The sequence below is a fragment of the Oppia nitens genome, unplaced genomic scaffold (genome assembly GCF_028296485.1).
Source record: "Oppia nitens isolate AA-2021 unplaced genomic scaffold, nextdenovo-longstitch-racon4-pilon3 scaffold6_pilon_pilon_pilon, whole genome shotgun sequence".
NCBI lineage: Eukaryota > Metazoa > Arthropoda > Arachnida > Sarcoptiformes > Oppiidae > Oppia > Oppia nitens.
The window spans coordinates 72572-97500 of record NW_026533250.1 but is presented as its reverse complement, the minus strand read 5'-3'; the positions used below and the strand labels follow the sequence as shown (position 1 = coordinate 97500).

Below are 24929 nucleotides of genomic sequence, written 5' to 3'. Positions count from 1 at the left end.
CCGTATCTCTTGACATCTTTATTGTACATTAAATAAATTGCTTACAAAAATCTCTACTTATTCTCTCTCTCTCTCTCTCTCTCTCTCTCTCTCTCTCTCTCTCTCTCTCTCTCTCTCTCTCTYTCTCTCTCTCTCTCTTTCTCTCAATTTTTTTTATCTCTAAAGAATATTTTGAAATAAATTTATTTTATTTCAGATCATATAAATTTCAAAATTTACTTTATTTTTTATTTAAAGAAATAAGCAAATTATTGATTGAAAGCTCCATAAAAAATTATTTATACATATATTATTTATATAGAGGTTTTACTGAAATAATATRCAGTATATACAATATATTACCAATATATATATATATACTCCATATATACTAAATGTTATTAAATTTATTATTATTTTATATATATATATATATATATATCATTAGATATCAAATAAATAAAATAATTGAATGTAATCTAAAACATTGTTGTATACACACAATATGATATAATTCAATTCAATTCAATGTATATATAATGTCATTTTTTATTTTGTTTTTTCAAATTAATTGCTGCTAGACAATTTTATTAGATTAATTAGACTAATTAGATTATAATATACGAATACTTAATGTATATAATAATATATATATATATAATTTAATATAATATTTTATAAGAAAAATAATAATATAAGTTTTGATATACAATATATATATTTACTAAAAGGTTACTAAAAAAGTAAAGTAGTAGTCATTATRGCATATATACGAAATACATACAGAATATACTAAATTTAATTAAAATTTCATGATATAAATTATTATTATTATTTTATTAATGCAAATAATTAATGATAAACACAATCTTAAAGTACTGTACATTATATGTCTCGTTAAAAACAAACAAATGCTAACAATTTTATTGTTAACGATTTAACGATATTTTTCTACTTATATTACAGTAATTTAAGTATTGTTGCAGATTTTAGTTAATCTAATAATACATATATTATTTTTTTAAAAAAAATTATTACGTGAATCATTATTATATATATATATTTTTAAATAATAATAATAATAATAAAAATATTTTTTTTATATCATATTATAAACAGTTTTGTTATGTTATATTAGATCCTCTAAACGTAAGTGTTTACCAAAAAAAAAAAATTGAAGCAAAACTGATAAACATGTGGATCAAATGTAATTGATTTTTATTTTTTGGATAAATATTATTGATATTGAAAAAAGCATAAATATGTTTATACATAATATTAATATATAAATATAAATTATAATTTTTATATTAATAATAAAAACTAATTATTATTATTATTTGCATATTTGTGTATCATTTTGTGAATCAATCAAAAAATAGTAATAACTGTATTATTACTGTTGTCTCATATCATTGTCATCGTCATCGATGCCACAGATCTATGCAAACAATTAGCAAATAATAAAAACAATAATATGAATACATTTGGATTTAATTATTATGATTACGAACAAAGTGGTGGTGGAGGAGGAATAGGACATCAATTATTACTATTATCTGAGATAAATCATATGCTAATCATGGGTCAGGACTACTGGCGACTGAATCCATGGTTTTCCTCTGACTATAGCTTGAAATTATCGGTTGATAGTCAAAGTAACGGCAAGTTTGTCGATGAAGGCAATAACGGTGGCCAACAATTTTTGTCAGCTTTTACTATAGTCACACATAGTATAGACGATGGTATCATTACAGCTATTGTTAGGGTTAGACATTAAATAATAATAATAATWATTATTATATTAGATATAAAATATCGGACTTTTATTATTATTATTATTATTATGAATAGGAAAAAAAGGCCGACGTGTGGAGCTTTGGTCAGATTGGTGTTGTCAATAGAAACATGAAGTTTACCGAAATTAATAATACATTGTTTAAGATTGAAAATCTTACAAAATATTCAGACAATTTGTTGATAACATCGTCAATAGGTTACGATGTTTATGTGCTGTCGAAAAATGCGACCAACATTTCGGTGGCAAAGATTAAAATTAAACATAAAATACCAACCACTACGCCTCCCCCTACTACTACTACTATTGCCACCACTACGCCTCCCACATGTATAACTAATATTGCCACTACGCCTCCTATGTCTACTATTAATACTACTGAGCCTCCAATGTCTACTGAGAATATCACTGAGACTCCAATATCTACTATCAATATCACTGAGACTTCAATGTCTACTATTAATACCACTACAGAGCCTCCTATGAATATTATTAATAGGACTACACCTCCTACTCCAACCATCACACTATCTACTATGATATCTACCACTACTTCTACTTTGATGACTAAAAAGAAAACTACTAATAAAATGTCAATTCGTGATGTCTTTAACTTCATGTCACCATCAGATGACAGAAAAATTGTTGAAAAACTAAGTTATAATAATAATAATAATAACAACAATGAAAATGTGTCAGAATATAATGTAAGCCATATGTCAAACAATGGCATCAAAAAAACAAAACAGAAAACAAATCAAAATCCAATTTTATTGAATTATAATATCATCGCAAATATATCGTTGAGTACTCAGATTGTCAGACAGGTTCCCAACAAATTGATGATTGCACTGTTCATGCATGACTCCCTGTTTTGCTCCCGGTGCCTAATTATTGTCTACCAAACTGTCGATAATACAGGTATCGACTATTGTGTGGTCAAAAATTATGGCAACAATTCAATGGTGAGAGAAACAAAATTTATTATATCTTACTCTCTCTCTCTCTCTCTCTCTCTCTCTCTCTCTCTCTCTGTCTGTCACTCATTAAACATAAAAAACAATTTATGATTAATGATACACATTATTGTTTATCTACTATAATAAATGTGATTTTCGTTTGTTTGTTTGTTTTGTTGTTGTTGTTGATGATGATTGGGTACCAAATTTAAGGGCCAATTTTGTGAAAGTGGATCCCAAAAATTGATAGACTGTTCCCGATTTAATTGGTCAAAATGGATGATAATTTTGGGTGTTATCATAGCGTTAATCATAGTATCCATCTGTGGTCTAATATTGATTATCAATAGGGGCGGCAAAAAAACGAGTAAATTATATAATAATAATACTAACAATAATTTCTAATTGATTTAACAGCTCATTATATTTAGATAATTTAATAATGTAAATGATAATTGTTATTTATTTTATTTTTTTTTTTTTTTTTAAAATAAAATTTCTAGATGACATGGATAATATTGATTCATCATTGCTAACAGAGTCGACTACCAAACAAAGTAARACMAGTAGTAAAAGTGGTGGCGGTGTCGGCAAATCGTTGCGATCACCGGCAGATATATCAGGATCGACATTAAGTATGTTTTTAAGATAACAACAACAACAACGAAAAATAATTTTAATTATCTCCTCATTTTTAATATCGGGTATATATAGATATTAAACGTGTGGCCACCATAAACTCGCCCAATACCGGTGACGGTTCAATTAGTAGTCCAGACTCAGGTAGTATTAAAGATGGTAGTGGTAGTAGTATTAGTAAAGGATTGCATACTTCAGATGTTAATATTATTTCAAAACGAAGTAAAATAATAACAACGACACCGATAAAGACGACGACAATACCAATGAAATAACATATTTCAACAAAAAAATATACTATATTTTTGTTATTATATTTATAAATATATTTTTCATAATTACATATACTATAGGTATTCTTTATATATATATATATATTCTTTACATTTCACAAAATTAATTACATATTTGTGTTGTTTGTCTTTTTTATATACACTAATATATTCATTGTTTTCTTAAATTTAAAATTTCTTATTATTTTCTAAGAATTTAAATTTCTCGTAAAATTAAAATCATATAATATTGAATAATAATAATAATAAAATAATAATAATAATAAGACATAAAAAGTGGTAACATTTTTTACCAGTTTTTACATATATTTATATATTGTATTTTTTGAATATTTAAATAAAACACTGTATTATTATTATTATTATTAATGCATATATCAAACAAGTAATAGATAAATAATAGAAATGCTAAACAATATAAAAAACTAAAATAATAACAAAAATTTATATAATAATCTATGTTAATATATCACGTCGTATGCTATCATTAAAACATTTATATTTTTTTATGTATTTACTGTATAAAAAATAAAGGCCTGCGGGGAGTAAACCTATAACAACTTATGTATGGCATGTATGGTCTGTATATTGCTCTATATATATATATATACGGTAAGGTATGGTTTGGTTTTGTACGTAATACAAAAGCATACCATAATTATCGATCCACAAAAAACCAAATCTATTATTGTCATACCGTTCCCTCAAATATATTATATAACAACAAATGGCAAGAAAAATATCAAAGAATATTCTGTCTGTGTATTCATTTATATATATATACAGTATATATATAATGTATATTATTTATAATACAAAAACACTGATTGTGTTTTACGGGTACAGTTTGTTTGTATTGCACACACATAATAAAAATATGCATTTTGTGTGTGTGTCTGTGTGTTGACTTTATTATTGACAATATATTACTATTTCAATGGTATAGTACTCAACTACTATTTATATTCTACAGTATACTATGGACTATAAATTTTACTGAAATTGATGTCAACTCCTCTCTCTCTCTCTCTCTCTCTCTCTCTCTCTCTCTCTCTCTCTCTCTCTCTCTCTCATCCTATTCATTCATATTCAGTATTGAAATAAACTGTAAACTATCTGTTTATAGATATAAGAAAGTCAACAATTTTATCACTAATACGATATTTATACAGTATATAATTTTATACAATATAAATAAATACTGTATAATACTATACTATGTTATCGTATATATATATATATATACTAAGCTACTTATTGTGAAGCCAATTGACAATAATATTTCCATGAAATTGGTTTAATAATAATATAAAAATTATTTTCTAATTTTTATTTTTCATTATTCACTACATAATAGATAGTATAAATGATTTATTTTAATTTTTTAAAAATTTAATAAAACAAAGTTATCTTTTTTAAATAGTTTGAAAAATAATATCATGGCTGTCTCTAAATATTTTTAAATAATAATAATAATAAATAATTTTTATTAGATTATAAATGTTTTATTGTTAAAAAAGATTATACTTTACTACTTATATATGATATAATACCTTAAATATTAGAAAAATTCTATATAAAAATAATTAAAAATATATAAAGTATATAATACTTTTTATTATTATTATTATTATACAATATATACCGGTATATATTATATATATATACAATATACTAATAGTATAACTAATGGCATTAACTTTAATACTTTTCTCTATACTGTATATACAGTATATTGATATAATGGCACATATTATACCAATTTGTTATTTGAGGAAAATATTGTTTGTAAAAACAATAACTGATTCAGTCATGCAATGGTTTGTATACTATACTATACAACTATATGTAATAAAAGTAATCCTTCAAAATCAATATTATATTATATCTCAAATGTTTGCGCCTAAATATTGAGACTTCCACTCTTGTGTTTTATTTACTTTGATTATGTTTTTATAAACATCGTATAAATGTAATAACATTTTATAAATATCATCATAGGATCATAAGGATATAGAGTCTATATATATATTACAGTATATTATATATTTCAGTATAAAGTAAATATATACAATAAAAATATATATACGGTATATACTTTAACTTACATGTACTGTATATATAYATATATATATATATCAATATAAAAATAGTATTTTTTTATCAGTATACCGATCTATAAAAAACAAATTGACAATTACTATATAAAGTGCATATGTATACAAGTAGTAGTAGTATATCAATAAATATTTTTTTTGTAGTTGCTTTTAAGATATCAATTTTTTATTACAAAAAAATATAGTTGAACACTTGTAAATGTAATTTCTGGATAACTAGAAAACTAAAATTCAACAAAAATATAATTTTCAAGTATGATATATATATATATACAATATATGATAATTATGGTAACATACAGTATATATATATATATTTACTTATAAATATACACAGTATATACTTAATTAGATTTTTTTKATTATCTATAATAAATAAATATACAATAAAACTGATGCTAAACACTGTGTTTCTTTATATATATAGTTATTAGCAAAAAAGATGATTAATAATTATATGTATTAAATATTAATATATTTTTTTTGTTAATCAATCGAAAAATTATTCATTAGAATTAATTTGAAAATTTTCTATTAGTTATATATTTATCGTTTGATATGATATAAGATAACAATGTTTTTTATATATGATAATATTTCACTGACAGTTCAATAATTGATCATGGACCCGTTACACAAGATTAAAACTAAAAATATATAGTTATATATTATATATAAATTTATATCTAAATATATAGACATATACTACAACATATGCACACACACACATACACAAATACACACACACATACATACACACACACACACATACATACACACACACACACACACACATACATACACACACACACACAYACATACATACATACGCACAGTCATTCATCCATTATATAATTAACTTGGGGATATTTATTGATTAAATGTCACATGGATAAAATTATATATATATATATACATTTATTAATAATAGTCTATATATATATAGTATATAAAGTTATTTCTAATCTTATAAAATAATAATCAATTATTTAGCATTTACTATATATGAGATTAAATTTTAATCAATCGCTGAACATAACAACATATTAAAGAGAGAGAGAGAGAGARAGAGAGAGAGAGAGAGAGAGAGAGAGAGAGAGTTGTATACTATAATACTGTAATGTGAGTTAATTGCCATTAATTTAGTGTTTTTTGTTTTCTATTAAAACACACACAAAAAACTACTATTTTTTCTTTCACTTTTGTGTTGTACTGTATTTATTTCACTGTATATTAGGTCTCCTTTTTTTGTTGTTGTTGTTAAAGGAATAGATTAGAAACTAAAACAGATTTTTATCCCAAAATAGATATATTATATTGTATTATATAATATATATATAATATTATAAAAAAGAGTTATAACTTAAATATAACTTATAAGTGTATGCTTATTATGTTTGTGTATACATGTGTGTGTGTAGGTGTAAATATACTAAATATATTAGATTTATATTATATTATACTTATATATATATATAAGACTTTATTGTATAATAGTATTGCTTGACTGACTCTCCATCGGTTCCCGAAAACCATTCAAAATGTCTGATTTTATTTAATATAAATATATATTAATAGATAAAACACACACACATATATATAYACACACCATAAATGTTTAGGCTTATTATTATTGTTAATATAAATTAATTAATAAGCCACCTTATTAAGTTATTTTTATCTAAATTTATCTTATATAATAATAATAAATGTTTTTTTACTTAAATCAATAACAATATAAATGTAATATTAAAGAAAAAAATTGCGGCACAGAATAATATTAGATACATATATCATATATATATATATATAAGTAAATAACGATATAAATATAATATATCGTATATATATATATATATATATATATAGTATATAAACAGTGAAAATAAAATAAGAAAAAATGTTATTATGTCATAAAAATAGATTTCTGTTATATATATATAATAACTAGAGTGATCAACCAAACAACAAACAAAAATCATTATCAAAAATATTTTAAGTACAGTATATTATATATAATTTATTTTAAGCTACAGTTTAAAAATATATTCAATAGTAAATCATTTTTATAATTTATTGTCTAAATTGTTAATATTCTGCTTTACGAGTATAAATAGTATGTTTACGTTTAATTTTTAAAAATTGAACTTGAACATTTTAAATACTATTTTTTTAGATTAAATAATTGTTTTACTTTAAATTGTATTCTGTATTTTTTTTAAAAAATTATTATTTATTATTTAAATATAAATTTATGATTTTTTATTTATGTATTTTACTGTATACTACTTTAGTTAAAAGTAGATTAAAATTAAATCCTTATTATTCTAATACATAACAAAACTGGTTATAAAATGAAATATTAGATGATAATAGGTGTTAGAGTATAGATATAATTATCTAATGGGTTAGAAAATCAAGTTTAACGACTACTGGACAGTTGGCACAGCTTTGCAATATATATATATTATTTATGTGTTAAACAAAAAAAAATAAATAAAAAAATACAAACCCTTTGAGAGCAAATTCCCGGAATTGTTCCTCTTTTTGAAAGACTTTCTGCAATATATTGCGCTCTTCATCAGTCAGATGGGCTGTCAACTGGTCGGTCGACAGTGAGGACGACTGATGATTGGTTAAGGAGGCGAGCATTTTGTGCGACAATGTATCCCTTATACGGCTAAACGGTCCGCCAGTGCTCGGCGAAGACATGTGTGCGCCGCCGCCACTGGATATGGACTGTTGCCGATGATGACTACGCTGATGATGACCACTGCTACTTGAATACTGGCCGCCGGACGATGTCGAGCATACGGACATTGAAGCCGGCGATGGACTCGACATTAGACTATGAGATGGACTGTTCAATGGAGAACCAGTAGTGGATCTATCGGGTGATCCGCTTTTCGTGACCATCTTTAATGGGAAAATAATAAAGAAATAAATAAATATATATATATTTGAATAATTATTTAATTTATCGATACTACAGTATATAACATTATATGTTTTAAAGATATTTTAATAAAATTAAAAAATAATAATTCATTTATATCTTATATCATTTATTTTTATTTTTTGAAAAAATGCCAAAATATGTATTTTAAAATTTTTAATATAAACTAATTTATCTCTTATTTTTCTATTGTTATTATTCCTGTAAAATTATATTAATGTTATTAATATATATATATATATATACTGTATGTGTATAACTGTTTATATTATATAACTTTATAATTTACTGGTATTATAATATTATATAATTTATTATATCATATACTATAAATATACAACTACACAAATTATATGAATTGTTTTTTTAAACTTTTTAATATAATTTAATTATAAAATTATTTTGTTTAAATTATTTTCTAAAATATATTATATCATATTTTAATTTAATTTTAGTATTTTATATTAAATTGTATTACATGTCTATTATATTCTTTACTATCTTAATAAATATTTCATAGCCTTGAATATAAAAAATGTAATATTTTTGACAATTATAATAAATAATACTATTAGTTATGTTTGAATATTTAAATAATTAAACATGAGATTTATTAGAAAAATAGCATTTATTATTATTATTATATTTTTTAATTTATACAAATTGATCTGGATAYATATTCTCTGGTTAAACTAATAAAATTATAGTAAACTAGAAACTAAATATTTTAAAAACTTTTTTAAAAAATATTATAAATATTAAGAATTTATATTTTTATTAATATAAAACATTAACACTTAGTATTATTATTAATAATACAGTACTAACTGTTGATTCATATACAGTATACATGTTATAATAGATCAAGTGTTTAAAAATATTATTTATACAATATGACAGTACCTCTATATTGTAAGGTACGTATAAACGGTATACTATACTACAATTGTCTATATATTACTGAATATCATATAAAGTAAATTTACATTTATACTGTAGAGAGAGAGAGAGAGAGAGAGAGAGAGAGAGAGAGAGAAAGAGAGAGAGAGAGAGAGARAGAGAGAGAGAGAAATAGAAAAAATATTATATATATATATATATATACACATCTAATGTATTATTTTTTAGGATCAACTGATAGCAACATAAGTACAATACATTTACTTAACATTATATTAATGGATATCCATTTGTTTAATGCAATTGTTGTATTGCGAAATACTATATAAATTTATATCCAAAAACATATTGATATCATATAGTAGTACTTTTTATGCATATATTTATAGACAAAAAAAACAACAACAACAACAACTGCTACTATTACTACTACTACTACTACTACTACTACTACTACTACTACTACTACTAACTTATCAGTAAATATATTAYTATTACAACAAAAACAAAAACAACAATTACTACTACTACTATTATTAAAGCTATTAACTAATATTAAAATTGTATGTCATTTGTCTTATTTTTGAGAGTATTTTATTTATAGCAAATCAATTTACCGTATAATTTATATACTGTATAGTGAATAATAATAAACTTAGAGATAATATTATTGATATATTTATATAGTAATAATAATAATAATAATAGAGTAAATAATATTAAATTAATGTACTATCTATATAGCAGAATATGTTAAAATAAAACAACACTCTGTATGTTAATAAATGATAAAAATAATAAACATTAATCATATTATAATCTTTATTGTTGATCTTTGCTTTATTTGTAATAATGATTAAGTGTAGTAGTAATAGTAAATATGCTAAACATTTTTTTTATTAATTAAAATTTCCTATTATAATTTATACTAAATTTATTATTGGTTATATATATACAGTATATATATAAAATATGTGGAATTTATTTTATTGTAATTTCCAAATTAAATTAACACAAAATAATTAGAAAGTCGAAAATTATAGTCAACTATAAAATATTATTAATAATAAYGGGAAACAATTTTGTTGTTGTTATTCATTGTTTTCATTTAAAATATCTCAAACTAACTAAATAGTAAAAAACATTAACAAATTTGTTTTATTCCTAAAATTTGTAATCATCATTAAATATATATATATATATATACAAACACAATGTATATATACAGTATATATATATATATTATATATAAATAATTTACAGTACTATATACAGTATTAATTATAGATGGATAGATAGCTTATATAAATTATATTAACAGCACACCATTAATGATGATAATCCAGTTATTAATCAAGCGGTATATAAAAATATTTATTTTTTTAATACTCCAATTGAGGTTAGAGCATAAAACTGTAATATTAAAGTATAGAGAGAGAGAGAGAGAGAGAGAGAGAGAGAGAGAGAGAGAGAGAGAGAGAGACTTGTTGTAAATGTAAGCCCAGACACACAAAATTAAAGGAAAAATCGATAAACAAGGTTTTTAGTAGTGCTCTATACTGTAACTGTACAGTACTGTAGTGTACAGGAATTGGGTCAAAGTCATTGAATGAGTGGTTTCTACTGTATTTACAAAATAATTTATATGTACAGAATATTCTCTTATTTAGTATATGATAGTATAATATATATATAAAGGATATGTGAATATTATATTTATACAAAATATCTATGAAATAAACTGTATGTATACACACTATATTTACTGTATACGAAATATGCAATATAAACAAAATTTATTGTATATACATATACTGTATATCAATATACTATATATATATAATAAAATGTTATATACTGTAATATACAGAATATTGCTTGAAAATAAAAATCGACTATTCAATCAACAAGCTATTCAACAACTTTATTATTATTTTTATTTTTTGCGTTATATTAACAAATACAATATAATAAATACTATAGTATAGTATATTTACTACACTAGTTATATATATAGTTTGCAAATTTTATTTAATTTTATGTCTTTTTTATTTTCTATTGAACAAAACAAACATTGAGTAAAAATAGTAAAATACAACTATATAGTACAAATACACACACATATATATATAAACATTTTTATATAAATATATATATATAGAAAATTCAATATTTGTAGCGTAAAATTTTTCAATTTAGAAAATATATATATATTTTTTCAGTTACCATTTGTACGAATAATAATATTTTTGCTTTAAACTCAAAACTAATGTTATATAAAAATATTATATATATATATACAAAATATAAGTTTAATTAAATTTTTATGAATACTCTATAGAATAACAAAATTTTAAAAATCAAATTATATTATTATTTGATTTATAAACATATTATTTATATAAAAATATATATTTTCTAAAAAAACATAATGTAAATGTTAATATAATGTCTAATATGATGTCTATAATAATAATAATAAAAGCTATAATCATTGTTATTATTATTATTTTCATATGTACAACATCAAATATAATCATATAATTATTAAAATAACTTATCTGAAAAATTTATAAAGATATTTATAATATAATAATCAATACATTATTCAGTATTCATTATTCATATATGTACAGTATATGTTATTAACATTAACATATCATATTAATATTATTAATAATAACTTTTTTTATATATATATAGACAGATTTAATCTTATATTTTACGTATAGATAATAAGCTTAAAAAATGATTATACAATTTTTTTAAGCCTCCATTAGTGATTCAAATATTGTATAGTGTAGTGTCTGTCAACTATACATTATTATTGTATAACATATGATGATTTGTATCATAAAGTATATATAAACTTATATATATATAATATATAATTAATTCTAATATTATTCTATGGATAAAATGAAATTAAAAAAAATATATGAAAATAAAATTTATCTAATACATAAAATTTTATTGTCTATAGATTAGATAAATTATATTTTTTGTGTAGGTGATATTTATTATATTTATATATTATGTAGAAATTTTTTATTTATTTGTTTTTATTTATCATATATATCATCAATATAATTAAATTGCCCTAAAATGTCAAATAAAAAAAGAGAGAGAAAACATTTAATAAATTAAATTACAATTTTTTTTGTTGAAATAATAATAAAAACTATTTTTAATATATATTTAAATTGATTAATATATTTTGTGTTTATTATTATTATTGATGTAATTTAATTACATAGTGAATGTAATTTCAATGTAGTCGACAAAATCTCAATTTTTAAACAATATGTGTTGTATTGCATGTATTATATGTACAAAATTGTTTAATTGAAAAAATTTTTAGCTAAATAAATTCAGATAAAAAAAACATTTCTAACAAATTAAAATTACTAATACTGTATATACAGTATATACGGTACAATAGGCAACATATAAAGTGAAACTAATAGATAAAATATAATATTATAGATAAAACTATACGATTTATATTTTAATAGATTAACTCAACAGCAAAAAACAAATACAATATATTATATATAGATTTAAAATCATAAATAAATTATTTATTTATTTTTTGGTTTTGTTGTTTTTATAAAATATTAATTTAATTATAACAACAACAAAAATTTCATTATTCAAAAGTTATTTTTAAAAAAAATTGTTGTTGAGATAAATATTAGTATTTTAATAAAACAAATATTTGTGTACAAAATCAATTTGCAAACAATTTTGTTATTTTTTGTGACATTTACACAAATATTATTTATGATTTATACTATATATATATTTGTTGGCTAGAAGTTGTGTAATCATGAAAATTGTTTCAATATTAAATACTGTACATAAATGTATATACATTTATATACAATCTATTAATAGTATATAAAAATTTAATTAATTATATTAGAAATAGTTGTTATGCATATAAACAAAATGCAAAGCAAAACATAAAAATATTTTATTACAATTACAAAACTGATAATTTCTAGAAATTTTAGTAATATATTTATAAAATTAGCATTAAAAAGATAATTTCTAGAAATTTTAGTAATATATTTATAAAATTAACATTAAAAAGATAATTACTATTTTTTATATACATTATAATATTATCTATAATAAATCGACGGGTATTTTTTATTTTTCTAAATAAAAACATAAAACATATATAATCTATAGATTAAATAGTATTTAGAAAATTAGTGATTAAATTGATTTGAAATACAGTACACTATACTATATAAATGCTATACTATTTAATGCTAATTATAAACCCAATTGCGTTAAAACATTATTTTTTATATGTATATATATTAAATTACTAAATGTTGAACAACAAAAAAAAACATAATCATAACTAATAATAAATTAAAACATATATAATTATATATTAATAAAATATTTTTTTTTAAAAAAACCTTTTTCATGAATGAGACCACACTATTAGGTAGTGGTCCGCGACCTGTCCTCTGTGATGATGATGATGTCGGCGATGAATCCATAGTTTTAATCACTTAATAATACTACTACTAAAAATGGTAATAATAATAATAATACAATACTAAACATATTTATTTTTGATCATTATTTAATAAAAAAAACACATTTTCAAAATTTTTAATATATACATATATATACAGTATATATATTGAATAATAAATTATTATTTTTTTATATTATACGATGTGTTATCTATCCGTAATAATAATGGCATAAAATCACAGAATCACAAAAATTATATCTATATATATATATAAATATATATATTATACTTCAATAAATATATATTTATATAAAATAAATTTATAACAATTACTAGTTGTCAGTACATACACATACATATACATTAAATGTGCGTATAATTTAATAAACAACACATAGATTTGATAATAATCGACAAAATTGTTGTTGTTGTTGCTATAAATATACTATATATATATTATATTATTATTTTATTGATAATTTATTGTTATCCTCATCATCATCATTATTATTGGCACTTTTATTTTTAGATATTATTATTATTATTATTATTGATGACACAGCAGCAACATGTTAGATACTATATACAGTATATAAATATATTTATAAATATATGTTTGCCACATAATTTTTTTTAATAATAATTTTAATAATACAATTGTTATTTAAAAATTAAATTAATTGAATTTTGTTACATTATTAAAATACATATTTTATATATGTATATCTATATACACACCATATACACACATACATATAGACAGATAGATAGATAGATAGATAGATAGAAAAACACACAGTTAATAATCAAATAATTTTTTAAACTTTTCAATACATTATTAGTATTACCATATTTTTAACAGGTTTTCCAGTCTTTTTTTACATAGTGTCGGCATAAAAGTAAGATAATTTAATATTACACACACAATATACAGTCGTGTAGTTGTGTGTGTGTGTGTTATAAGTGTGTGTATGTGTATGTGTGTGTTGAAAACAGCAAATAACATTGTATAACATAATTGTGTAGCGTTTAGAGTATGTGTGTCTGTGTGTGATATCAAGTGAGAGAGGTTAGAGAATAGAGAGAGAGAGAGAGAGAGAGAGAGAGAGAGAGAGAGAGAGAGAGAGAGAGAGAGAGAGAGTTAAAAGATAGCATAGAGAGCAAGTAGAGTCTATGAGAAAATCGAGACCACAGTGTCATCCTGTGTTTGATTGCTAACAGTGCCGACCATTGGAGCTTCGGTAGTAGTAGTAGTAGTAGTGGTAGTAGTAATAGTACTAACGTTAGGTATGTGAGGAATACTTGTTGTACTCAAATTGAAGTTAACATTACTAACATCTAGTGGTGTTAGTGGTGGCGGTGCTGGTGCTGTCGTCTCTGGTTTCACCCCATTAATGTTCAATTGATTTTTCTCAGCTAACTGTTTGAGTTGATCCCTGAGCTCAACGAGTCGTTTCTCTTTGACTCTACGAAACCAAGTGTTCCAGTTTCCCAAATCTTTTTCCAATCTCTGTATTTCTGTTTGCAGTCTCATTACTTTTAACGATTCACTTGTGTTGGCTAATAAAATAACACAAAATAAAAATAAAAGTGCAACAAATGAGAGAAAGAGAGATAACATACAGAATATTCTGGAATACTATGAGATATATAACATACAGAATATTCTGTAATACTATAAGAAAGAGAGAGAGAGAGAAAGAAAGAAACTTTCACTTTAGGTTTTATTAGATTTATTTTTATTTTATTTATTTGAGTTAATAGTTTTAAATAGATTTAAAAGCACATAAAATCTAATTACTAGAGTTGCCGTTAATATCATTATCAATATTAGTATTGTTTTGTGGATTTGTCAAAAAGTTGAACCAATCATTGGCTGCATTGATACCAAAACCAAACCACTGGCCGGCCGTTTCTATACCCAAACTGAACGCATTTGAGGCCGTATTTAATGCTAAATAAAAATTTATTTAAATAATTAATTTTTTTAAACTACTTTAATAAAAATTATATATAAAAAAAATAAATGGTATAACCTTGTTGAATCCAATTCAATGGACTACGGGTTAACAATGATGACAAGCATCTGGTGGTACCGTTATGTCCATCAATATTGTTATCAATCACTGCAACACTGTTAGCTAATACTAGATGTTCACAAATTAATACCTGTAGTAGTAATGGCGTTACAATTGATGTTAGCAATAAAATATTAAGCACTTTCAACATTATTATTGAATTAAATTAGATATTTTTTAGGAAATCAAAAATTCAATTTAATTATTTAAATCTAATCTATATCTATCTATCTATATATAATAGTTTTATACAATAAAACAAAATTTAATTTGAGTAGTAATACTGTGATACAGTAATAATAATGTTAATTTAAAATACAATTACTGGTTTTTATTATAAATTAATTAAAATACCTCTAATACTGTATATAAAAACGGATTTTGCAGATAATAAAAACACTTGTTGTTTGACATCAATTAATTTAATAATAAATAAGTTATATATATACAGTATATATATTTAATTTTATTGAAAATTACAAATTAATTATTTTATTTTAATAACACAAAATAAAATATGCTATAATTGTTTTCAAATTAAATTCAATGTTAATCATTTTTTTAAATAAATTTATTTTTAAAAATAGTCATAAATTATAAATGTATTGTTAATGATTTTGTAGTAATATATATATATATATACAGTAATATTTAATAAAATGTACCGGTATTATCATATTATGCAATTGAATTGCATACTAATACTAATAATATGAAAAAAATTCTTATGATTTAATTGTTTTTAAAATTAAAAATTTATATATAATTAAGAAAATTATGTTTGAATTTTGTCATTAAATTATAATAATTTTTTTTTAATTTAATTATTTAAATATTAGGCAAATGATCGAAACGTGTGGTCCGAGTAAGTGGTCCGTAGTTATCATTGCGATCAACCGATCCCTGATGTATGGGTGCCATACTCTTGATATTGTTGTTGTTGTTGAGGTTATTATTATTATTATTGGCGTTGTTTTGGTTGACATACCTTGAGTGCAACTGTACGGCCCGTATATCGGGTGTCCCAGTCTTGACAGTATTGGTCAACAGTGTCGGCAATATTGTTTGTCCGTACTTTTAGAGGACGGATAGATGAAAAGAAAAAAAATAAATCATTAATTAATTATAATATTTTTTATATTTATGTAAATTAAAACTTATACTTTAGATCGTTGTCGTATGAATTTTGATGACTGATTTCTAATACTATCCGAAGTACTGTTGTTTCCTGATTCCTGATCGTTAAGCTCCGGTAGTTTAACATTATTAAAGTACTGGTGTCGCATTAATTGGTCGCAAGTATGCCGTTTTTGTGGATCCTTGTCCAAACAATTATAGAGAAAATCCATACCCGATTCTTCAATTTGTTTCGGTATTTTCGTATCCAACGGTTCGTGAGTTTCGGGTTCGGGTAGTACGACACCCGTAAAAAACTCATTGGTCTTGAATACTGTCATATGTCGGGCCATTAGATCGCCGATTGTCTTACGAATTAAATACAATTGGTCGACATCGGACTTTCCCGGCCACAGTGCCTCACCGCGCATCAGTTCAGCTGTTACACAGCCAATGGCCCAGACATCGACTGGTGCACCGTATTGTGTGTCGCCGACCAGCAGTTCGGGTGGTCGATACCAACGGGTGGCCACATAGTCGGTATAATTTTCGCCCGGATTTAGTGTTCGGGCAAAACCAAAGTCACACAGTTTTACGATACAGTCTTTGGTGAGCAAAATGTTTTCCGGTTTGACGTCTCGATGAATGCACTGATAATATCAATATATATATATATATAGAGTATTATTAATAAATTATTACTACTATTACTAAATAATCAAATATTCATATCATTAAATTGTCATATCATAATGTATAATATTTTTTTTTTGTAAATATTTAATTAATTTAGATTTTTTGTTTTTTTGTTTGTAATATAAACTGACACATAATGATACATAAATATGATATTTAATATACATAATAAATACAAATAATATTAAGAGATTTTTTTTATTTACTAATTTTAACATATATTTTAGAAATTTAATTCATTTTAACTTATAAGGAATCATTAGTATCATTAGCAAAAAAATATATCATTAATACTAAACAGCTATTTATTTCTATTTGAAATATATATATATATTATTACTACCATTAATAGGAATTTTATTATTTCTAAGAATTTCATTAACAAAACAAAAAATTTATTAAGAATTTATATATATTACATGTATTTATATATATATATATACTATACTAAATTTATTTGAAATTCTATATATTAAATAAAATAAAATAAAATAATATATATAACTGTAATAATATATAATTTATAGACTATACACCTTATATTGAATTCGATATATAGCTAATTAATTAATTATTTATACTAATATACTTAGAATTTTACTTAAATATATATATATCAAAAAAATAATTTAATCATAATTCTTAGAAAACGTAATTATGATAAAAAACAAAACTAAAAACTATAAGAAAAGTTATGTTGAATTATATATATATATCAAAAAATAAAGTAAACAAACAAACAAACAAAATATTGGACATACATTGTGCTGATGACAAAAATTAATGGCATTTAATGTTTGCCAAATAATTTTTTTGGTCAGACCGTCGGGAACGCCTTTCGGATACTTTTCAAGTATGTCGAGCACTGTTAGCTCGCAGTACTCGAACACTAAATGCAATTTTCGTTTACGTCTAAACACTTCAATCAGATTAATGAGATTCGGATGCTTTAAGAGCTAATAATAAATAAATAAAATAATAATAATAAGAGAAACATAAGAGTAGTTATAATAATAAAAATAAATCAAACAATTAGTTTTTTATAGCATAGTTTGTGTTGACAGACAAATAAATTAAGAGGAAATTTCTAGAAAGTTTCTATAAGATTTCTGTCATATGGGGAAAATCTACTTGGTTAATTTTGTTTACTCGATATTAATTGGATCTTGTAAAAATACATTTTTGATTTATAAGTAATAGTTAAATAATATTATTAGTAGTAGTATCAGTATTTTAAACTACTTTTAAACTAAAAATATAATTTAATAATTTAATAAATTTATACAAAACTTTAATTTTATATATAGGGATCCTTATTTTGTATTTAATAAAATATATGTATTGTCTCATTAATATATATATATATATATATATATATATATATATATATATTAATATTATTACAATAGCTATAGATATAGGGATTTCATACTATAATAATAAAGTTAAATTTCAATAGAAATATTTTCAGGGAAATTATCTCAGGGAAATTATCTCAGGGAAGTTTCTAATAGAAATTTCTATTTTCTAATATCTTTAGTTACAGTACTATCTAATTAATTAAAACTAAGCAACAAAAAAACGTAATAATAATAATTATTTGTTTGTTTGTTTGGTGACATACTTTAAGCATTCGTATCTCTCTTAAGGCAATCTTTTTGATTAGGGGGTCGTCCTCTGTTTCGACGTATTTTTTGATGGCCACCAGTTGGCCGTTATTTTCGCGGTTACGACACTTGAATACAATACCATAGCTTCCTTCGCCAATCTTTGCTATCTTTTCGTATTTATCCATAACTGGTGTGTAATGATTGCGTTGAGGTTTCCTTTTAAATCATAGATTCAAGCAATACATTGGGTTTTTTAAATAATAATAATAATTACCATAAAATTTAATAATAATAAAATTTAATAATTTTTTTATCGGTGACAATTATGTTATATACACTTTTATATATACATATATATATATAAATTTATATTGATATTAATATATTCCTATAAAACAATTTTGCAAAATATTTTCTATTGTGATTCCCATATATATATATTAATATGCATTTTCTAGATAGATAATGTTTATTATTATTTTTTTATAAGTTTATTAATAATTAAACCTAAAAAAATTTATAGAAAAAATTAAATTGTAACTGGGTATAATTTGCAAAACTTATAACTTACATATTTTTGTGTGTGTAATTATTACCAATAGATGTTAATAAAAATACACAATAATATAATTGTATTAAATATTAATCACTTTTTTTGTTATAATACACTTATCAAGATGAGATTTTATCATTTAAAATAAATTAAAATTAAATTTCCGAAATTTATTTGCATTTATTGGGCATAGACTATAATTTTTGCAAAATAATAATACTGTATAATAATAATACTACTACTACTAAAATGCTAATAATAATTATATAAATGTATACTTAAATTAGTAGTCTTGTCAGTTACAGCAAATGTTTCAGAAAAATAATTATAACAGTTTATAATTGGTATATAAAGTTAATAATAATAAAAGGTATATACAATATATCACTGATCTTAATCATCTTAATAATCAATTTTTATTATACTGTATATCGTTTCAAGATTATTATTTTTTTAATTAACAAGAGATGGTTAAATTAATTAAATAAATTTTTTAGACAAACAAAATAATTATATAAATTTTCTGATGAACATTGCAATTAAAGTTATGTAACTAATAGATATAAACATATACTGTATATATATAATAATAATAATTATTATTATTATCATCAGTATACTGTACATCAATATTAATATTTTTTTCAATGTTTTGATTTTATATGAAATAATAGTTTCTATAGAAACTTACTATTATTTTGTTATTTTTTTTATTAGTATTAGTATTATTATTACTATTATTTCATTAGTATTTTCATTATTGCATATTATATTTCTATAATATTCATCATTAAATACGATATAAACTAATATATGAATAATAAATCAAATAGTAAATTGAATACAGATAAAAATTAAATTAAAAATATTTTTTAAACAAATATATTGTTTGTATTTTAATCATTAACAAGTTTTTTTTATCACTGATTTATTGAATTTTTTAGTCTAAAATTTAAATTTAAAAATAAAAATAAATAAATTGTTAACTAACCAGTAATTACCATAAATACTAAACATATTTAAATAATTAATTTTAAAAAATGTGATTATAAAATGTGTTATATTATAGCTTATTTATTTGGGTCGATATGAAAAATTAATTATTCATAACTGTATTAAACTAATTGCAACAAATATGTACTACAAATTAATTATGTTTCTACGATTATAACGGTATATATGTATATATTATTAATATTATCATTTGGTATATATTTTAAGCAATTGATTATCAATTCATCATAAAAATAATTATTAATTAAGTCATTATTAATATTTAATAAACATTTTAAGTTATTAGTTAATGTTATTAGCAAATAAATATAATAATCTAACTAAATCAAAAATTTAAAATATCATTATAAATAAAATATTGATTGAAAAATATATATAAACTAAAATAAATTAACTAAAATATACATATAATATCATAAAAAGTACAATTTGTTTTTAAATAATAATAATAATAATGAGTATACAATTAATCAATACATGTTTTATTGTTTCACTAATATTAATGCTTTATAAAGATTTTTTCAATTTTGTTGAATGGATAAAAATATTTATCAAAATTATAACAAGACTATTAATTTATATAACATAATAATTAAAACACAACAAACATATTTATAATGTGATTATGATATTAATTAATTAGAAAAATATCTCAAATTTTTCGTAAACATCATTAACTTTGTTACTTTAATAAATTTAGTTTAATTAAAGTTTTAAAAAAAGTTATTTTAGTATATACAATATATCTGAATATACATTGTATATAATATTTTAATTAGTTGTTTAAATTAAAAGTTAAATTGAAAGTTTAAAAAAATGCTTGAGTATATATCTAAAAAATTTTATTAAATAATTTTCTAATATCTAATTTATTTCAAAATTAATCAATAATTTAAACCAAAATATTATTATTATATATTTTTAAAAAAACATATATGTATTAAATTATTTTGTTTCAATAACAACAACAAACATACCTCATATTAATTGCCGGTTGTTTTGGTGACTCTATTAGCACTTTTCTCTGGCCTAACACTAAAAACATTTGGTTTGATTTGGTGGACATGTCTTTCCTAATGATATTATTTCCAACGGTGTTATTATTAGTATTATTTGTAATATTATTATTATTATAATAATAATTGTTGTCATCATTTAATTGATTTGTTGAATTTCTGATATTATTATTATTATTATTACTATTACTAGTGTTATTAATATATTGATTATTGGCGTAATTGTCGTTTCTGTAATAGTTGTTATGGTTCACCTGTTTTGAGGACTGTGCTCCCAGTCCTCCAACACCAGCAATAGTAGTGTTAATATACTGTTTCCGGGGAAACATTCTGTATATTATACATATAAAAAAAAAGAAAAGTATTAATAATAATAAAATATTATTATTAAATGATTGATACGATATGTTATTAACAAAATAGATATAACTGTATATAATAGTTGCATAATAAAACATATGTATAAATTTTAATATTTTTTTTGGTTAATTAAAAATAGATAATAATAATAATACTATACACATTAATCATAATTTTGTTGTATTTTTTTTAAAAATCTAATATTTAATATAAATTATATATCAATTCAATTTTATAAGATATCATATAGCAAGATATATTAAGCACTAACTTATTAAAAAAATAAAAATAAACATTTAGATATTGTAATAATTTAACATAATATACACTATATATATTTATTTTTATTATTAAATAGTTAATTTGTATAATTAATTATCCAAATTTACATGTAGAAATAATTTTAAATAAATTTCCAATAAAAACTAAAATTAGCATTAACATAATAAAATATTCAAATACTTTGGTATTTTATATAAAAATAATAATATTAATTTATCAAAAAAAAATAATTTTAAAAAATCAATAATCATTTAAGCAAGTCAATTTGATATTTCAATATAAATAAAATATAATAAAAAACACATAAAATACATTTTATGTACTTTATACTACTTTATTATATTTTTTTAAAAAATAATTAAATACAGTACATATAAAGTTATAAGCTATTATATACACTGTATAACATTGAAATACTTTTATTATACTAATATTATGCATTTAAATAAAATAAAACACAAATTTAACATATATTATATTATTATTTTAAATAATCATTTTACTGTAATAAATTATATTTATTATAGAGTATATTAAAATTACAAGTTATTAAATTAACAAATTATTAAAGAAAATCATTGAAAATAAAATATTTTTAATTATATATTTAGATACACAATAAAAATTTACACAAATATTAATATAATTTATCTATAATTGTTTATGTTATTATTATAAATTGTTTTATATTGTATTTAACTAACAATAACAAAAATAAATAAAAATTTTAAAAAATAATAAGAAATAATTATTACATAATAGTAAAAATATATAGAAATAAATAAATAAATATATATTTTTTGAATTATTTGATTTGATTTTTAATTATCATACCTGTGCTGATAAAATACATTTGCTGTATGTGTATCATCCAAACCAATAACTAAACTATTATTATCAGTTTTTTTGCTGGCTTTGAACTTCAGTATATTATTTTTATTATTATTATTATTATTACTTTTACTATTAGTTTCATTATTATAGCCATTAAGGACATAGGCATGACTACCACAGCCACTACTACTACTACCACTAATGGACATACAAAACATTATATCAAATAATATTATATTATACAATATGTAGTAAAAAGCGATTAGTGTGTACACAATAACTGATGATACACTAAATGAATACCAAATAGCATTTAATAAACATTAATATAGAAATTTAATTTATTTTTTAATTTTAATATCAAAGGCTAACTTTACAATTAATGTTATTTTAGTGTATGTGTGTATCTGTGAGTTGTTTTTTTAAAAAAAGATAAAGTTAGATATAATCACAAATATACATAAAGTTTTATTTTTATTTTGCATTTTTAATAGCCCATAGAATTTAACAATTATATTGATTATATTGCATCATATAATACAACAATAATAATAATTTCCTCTACAGATAAATGTTTGTAATATTATTTTTTTTGCTGTTTTTTAGTTAAATGATAAGTAGATTAATAATCACAATACAATCAAAAAATTTCTTATGAAGTTAATTATTTTAATAATTTTTTAAATATTATATAATAATTTACCTAGATATTTGTGAGCAAAAAATAAATAAATAAATAATAAACAAAATGTGATTGATAAATCTAAACCGTTTTTATTTAATAAACTGATATATATTAGCGATGCACGATTGTATTATAATAGAGAGAAAAAATGAGTTCAATAAACTCATATAAAAATGTTTGCCAATTAATATTCATATATTTTTTTTGGTTTTATATGTTATTATAATAATTTATTATACAATAGTACTTAATGTCAAATAAATTTTGAAAAAAATATTATTTATATACATAATTTTAATAACCATTGTTTATACATGTATTATTGTGTATATGTATTAGTTACTATTAATATTATTGTAAAATATTTAAATTCATTGATAATTTTTTAAATAATAATAATGTTAACATTGAATCCTTTTTTTAATAATATCTATTTATTACTAAATTAATCAATACTATAGTATCTCGTATATTATATCTTATATATTTATACTGTAATTTAATCAATAAAAATAATATACTATTAGTTGATATATACTCTCA

General features: G+C 21.2%; 2 protein-coding genes across 2 annotated transcripts in view; both read right to left on the bottom strand.

Moving 5' to 3' along the window:
- The window catches only part of LOC128962316 (uncharacterized), a 21506-nt gene extending 7345 nt beyond the window's left edge, over positions 1-14161 (bottom strand). The window contains exons 1-2 of the mRNA XM_054308691.1: positions 14078-14161; positions 8298-8701 (exon numbers count right to left, since the gene is read on the bottom strand). Coding sequence (XP_054164666.1) covers positions 8298-8701; positions 14078-14161 — 488 coding nt within the window. The remainder of the gene's footprint in view (positions 1-8297; positions 8702-14077) is intronic.
- Positions 14162-14995: 834 nt separating this feature from the next.
- Positions 14996-22242, bottom strand: LOC128962315 (cyclin-dependent kinase-like 1). Its single transcript, XM_054308690.1, has 8 exons — positions 22187-22242; positions 19657-19858; positions 18794-18988; positions 17384-17986; positions 17075-17294; positions 16179-16361; positions 15944-16096; positions 14996-15702 (listed from the first exon to the last, which is right to left on the bottom strand). The coding sequence occupies exons 1-8, from the start codon at positions 22189-22191 to the stop codon at positions 15314-15316; spliced, it is 1950 nt and encodes a 649-aa protein (XP_054164665.1). The 5' UTR covers positions 22192-22242; the 3' UTR covers positions 14996-15313.
- Between the last annotated feature and the right edge of the window lie 2687 nt (positions 22243-24929).

Bases quoted from the DNA above. Each gene is read 5' to 3' on its own strand.
- LOC128962315 (XM_054308690.1), bottom strand. The intron at 18,989-19,656 runs GTATGTCACCAA...ATTTATTATTAG, and splicing joins GAGAGATACGAATGCTTAAA to CTCTTAAAGCATCCGAATCT. The intron at 16,362-17,074 runs GTTTCGATCATT...TAATGTTGAAAG, and splicing joins ACCACTTACTCGGACCACAC to TGCTTAATATTTTATTGCTA.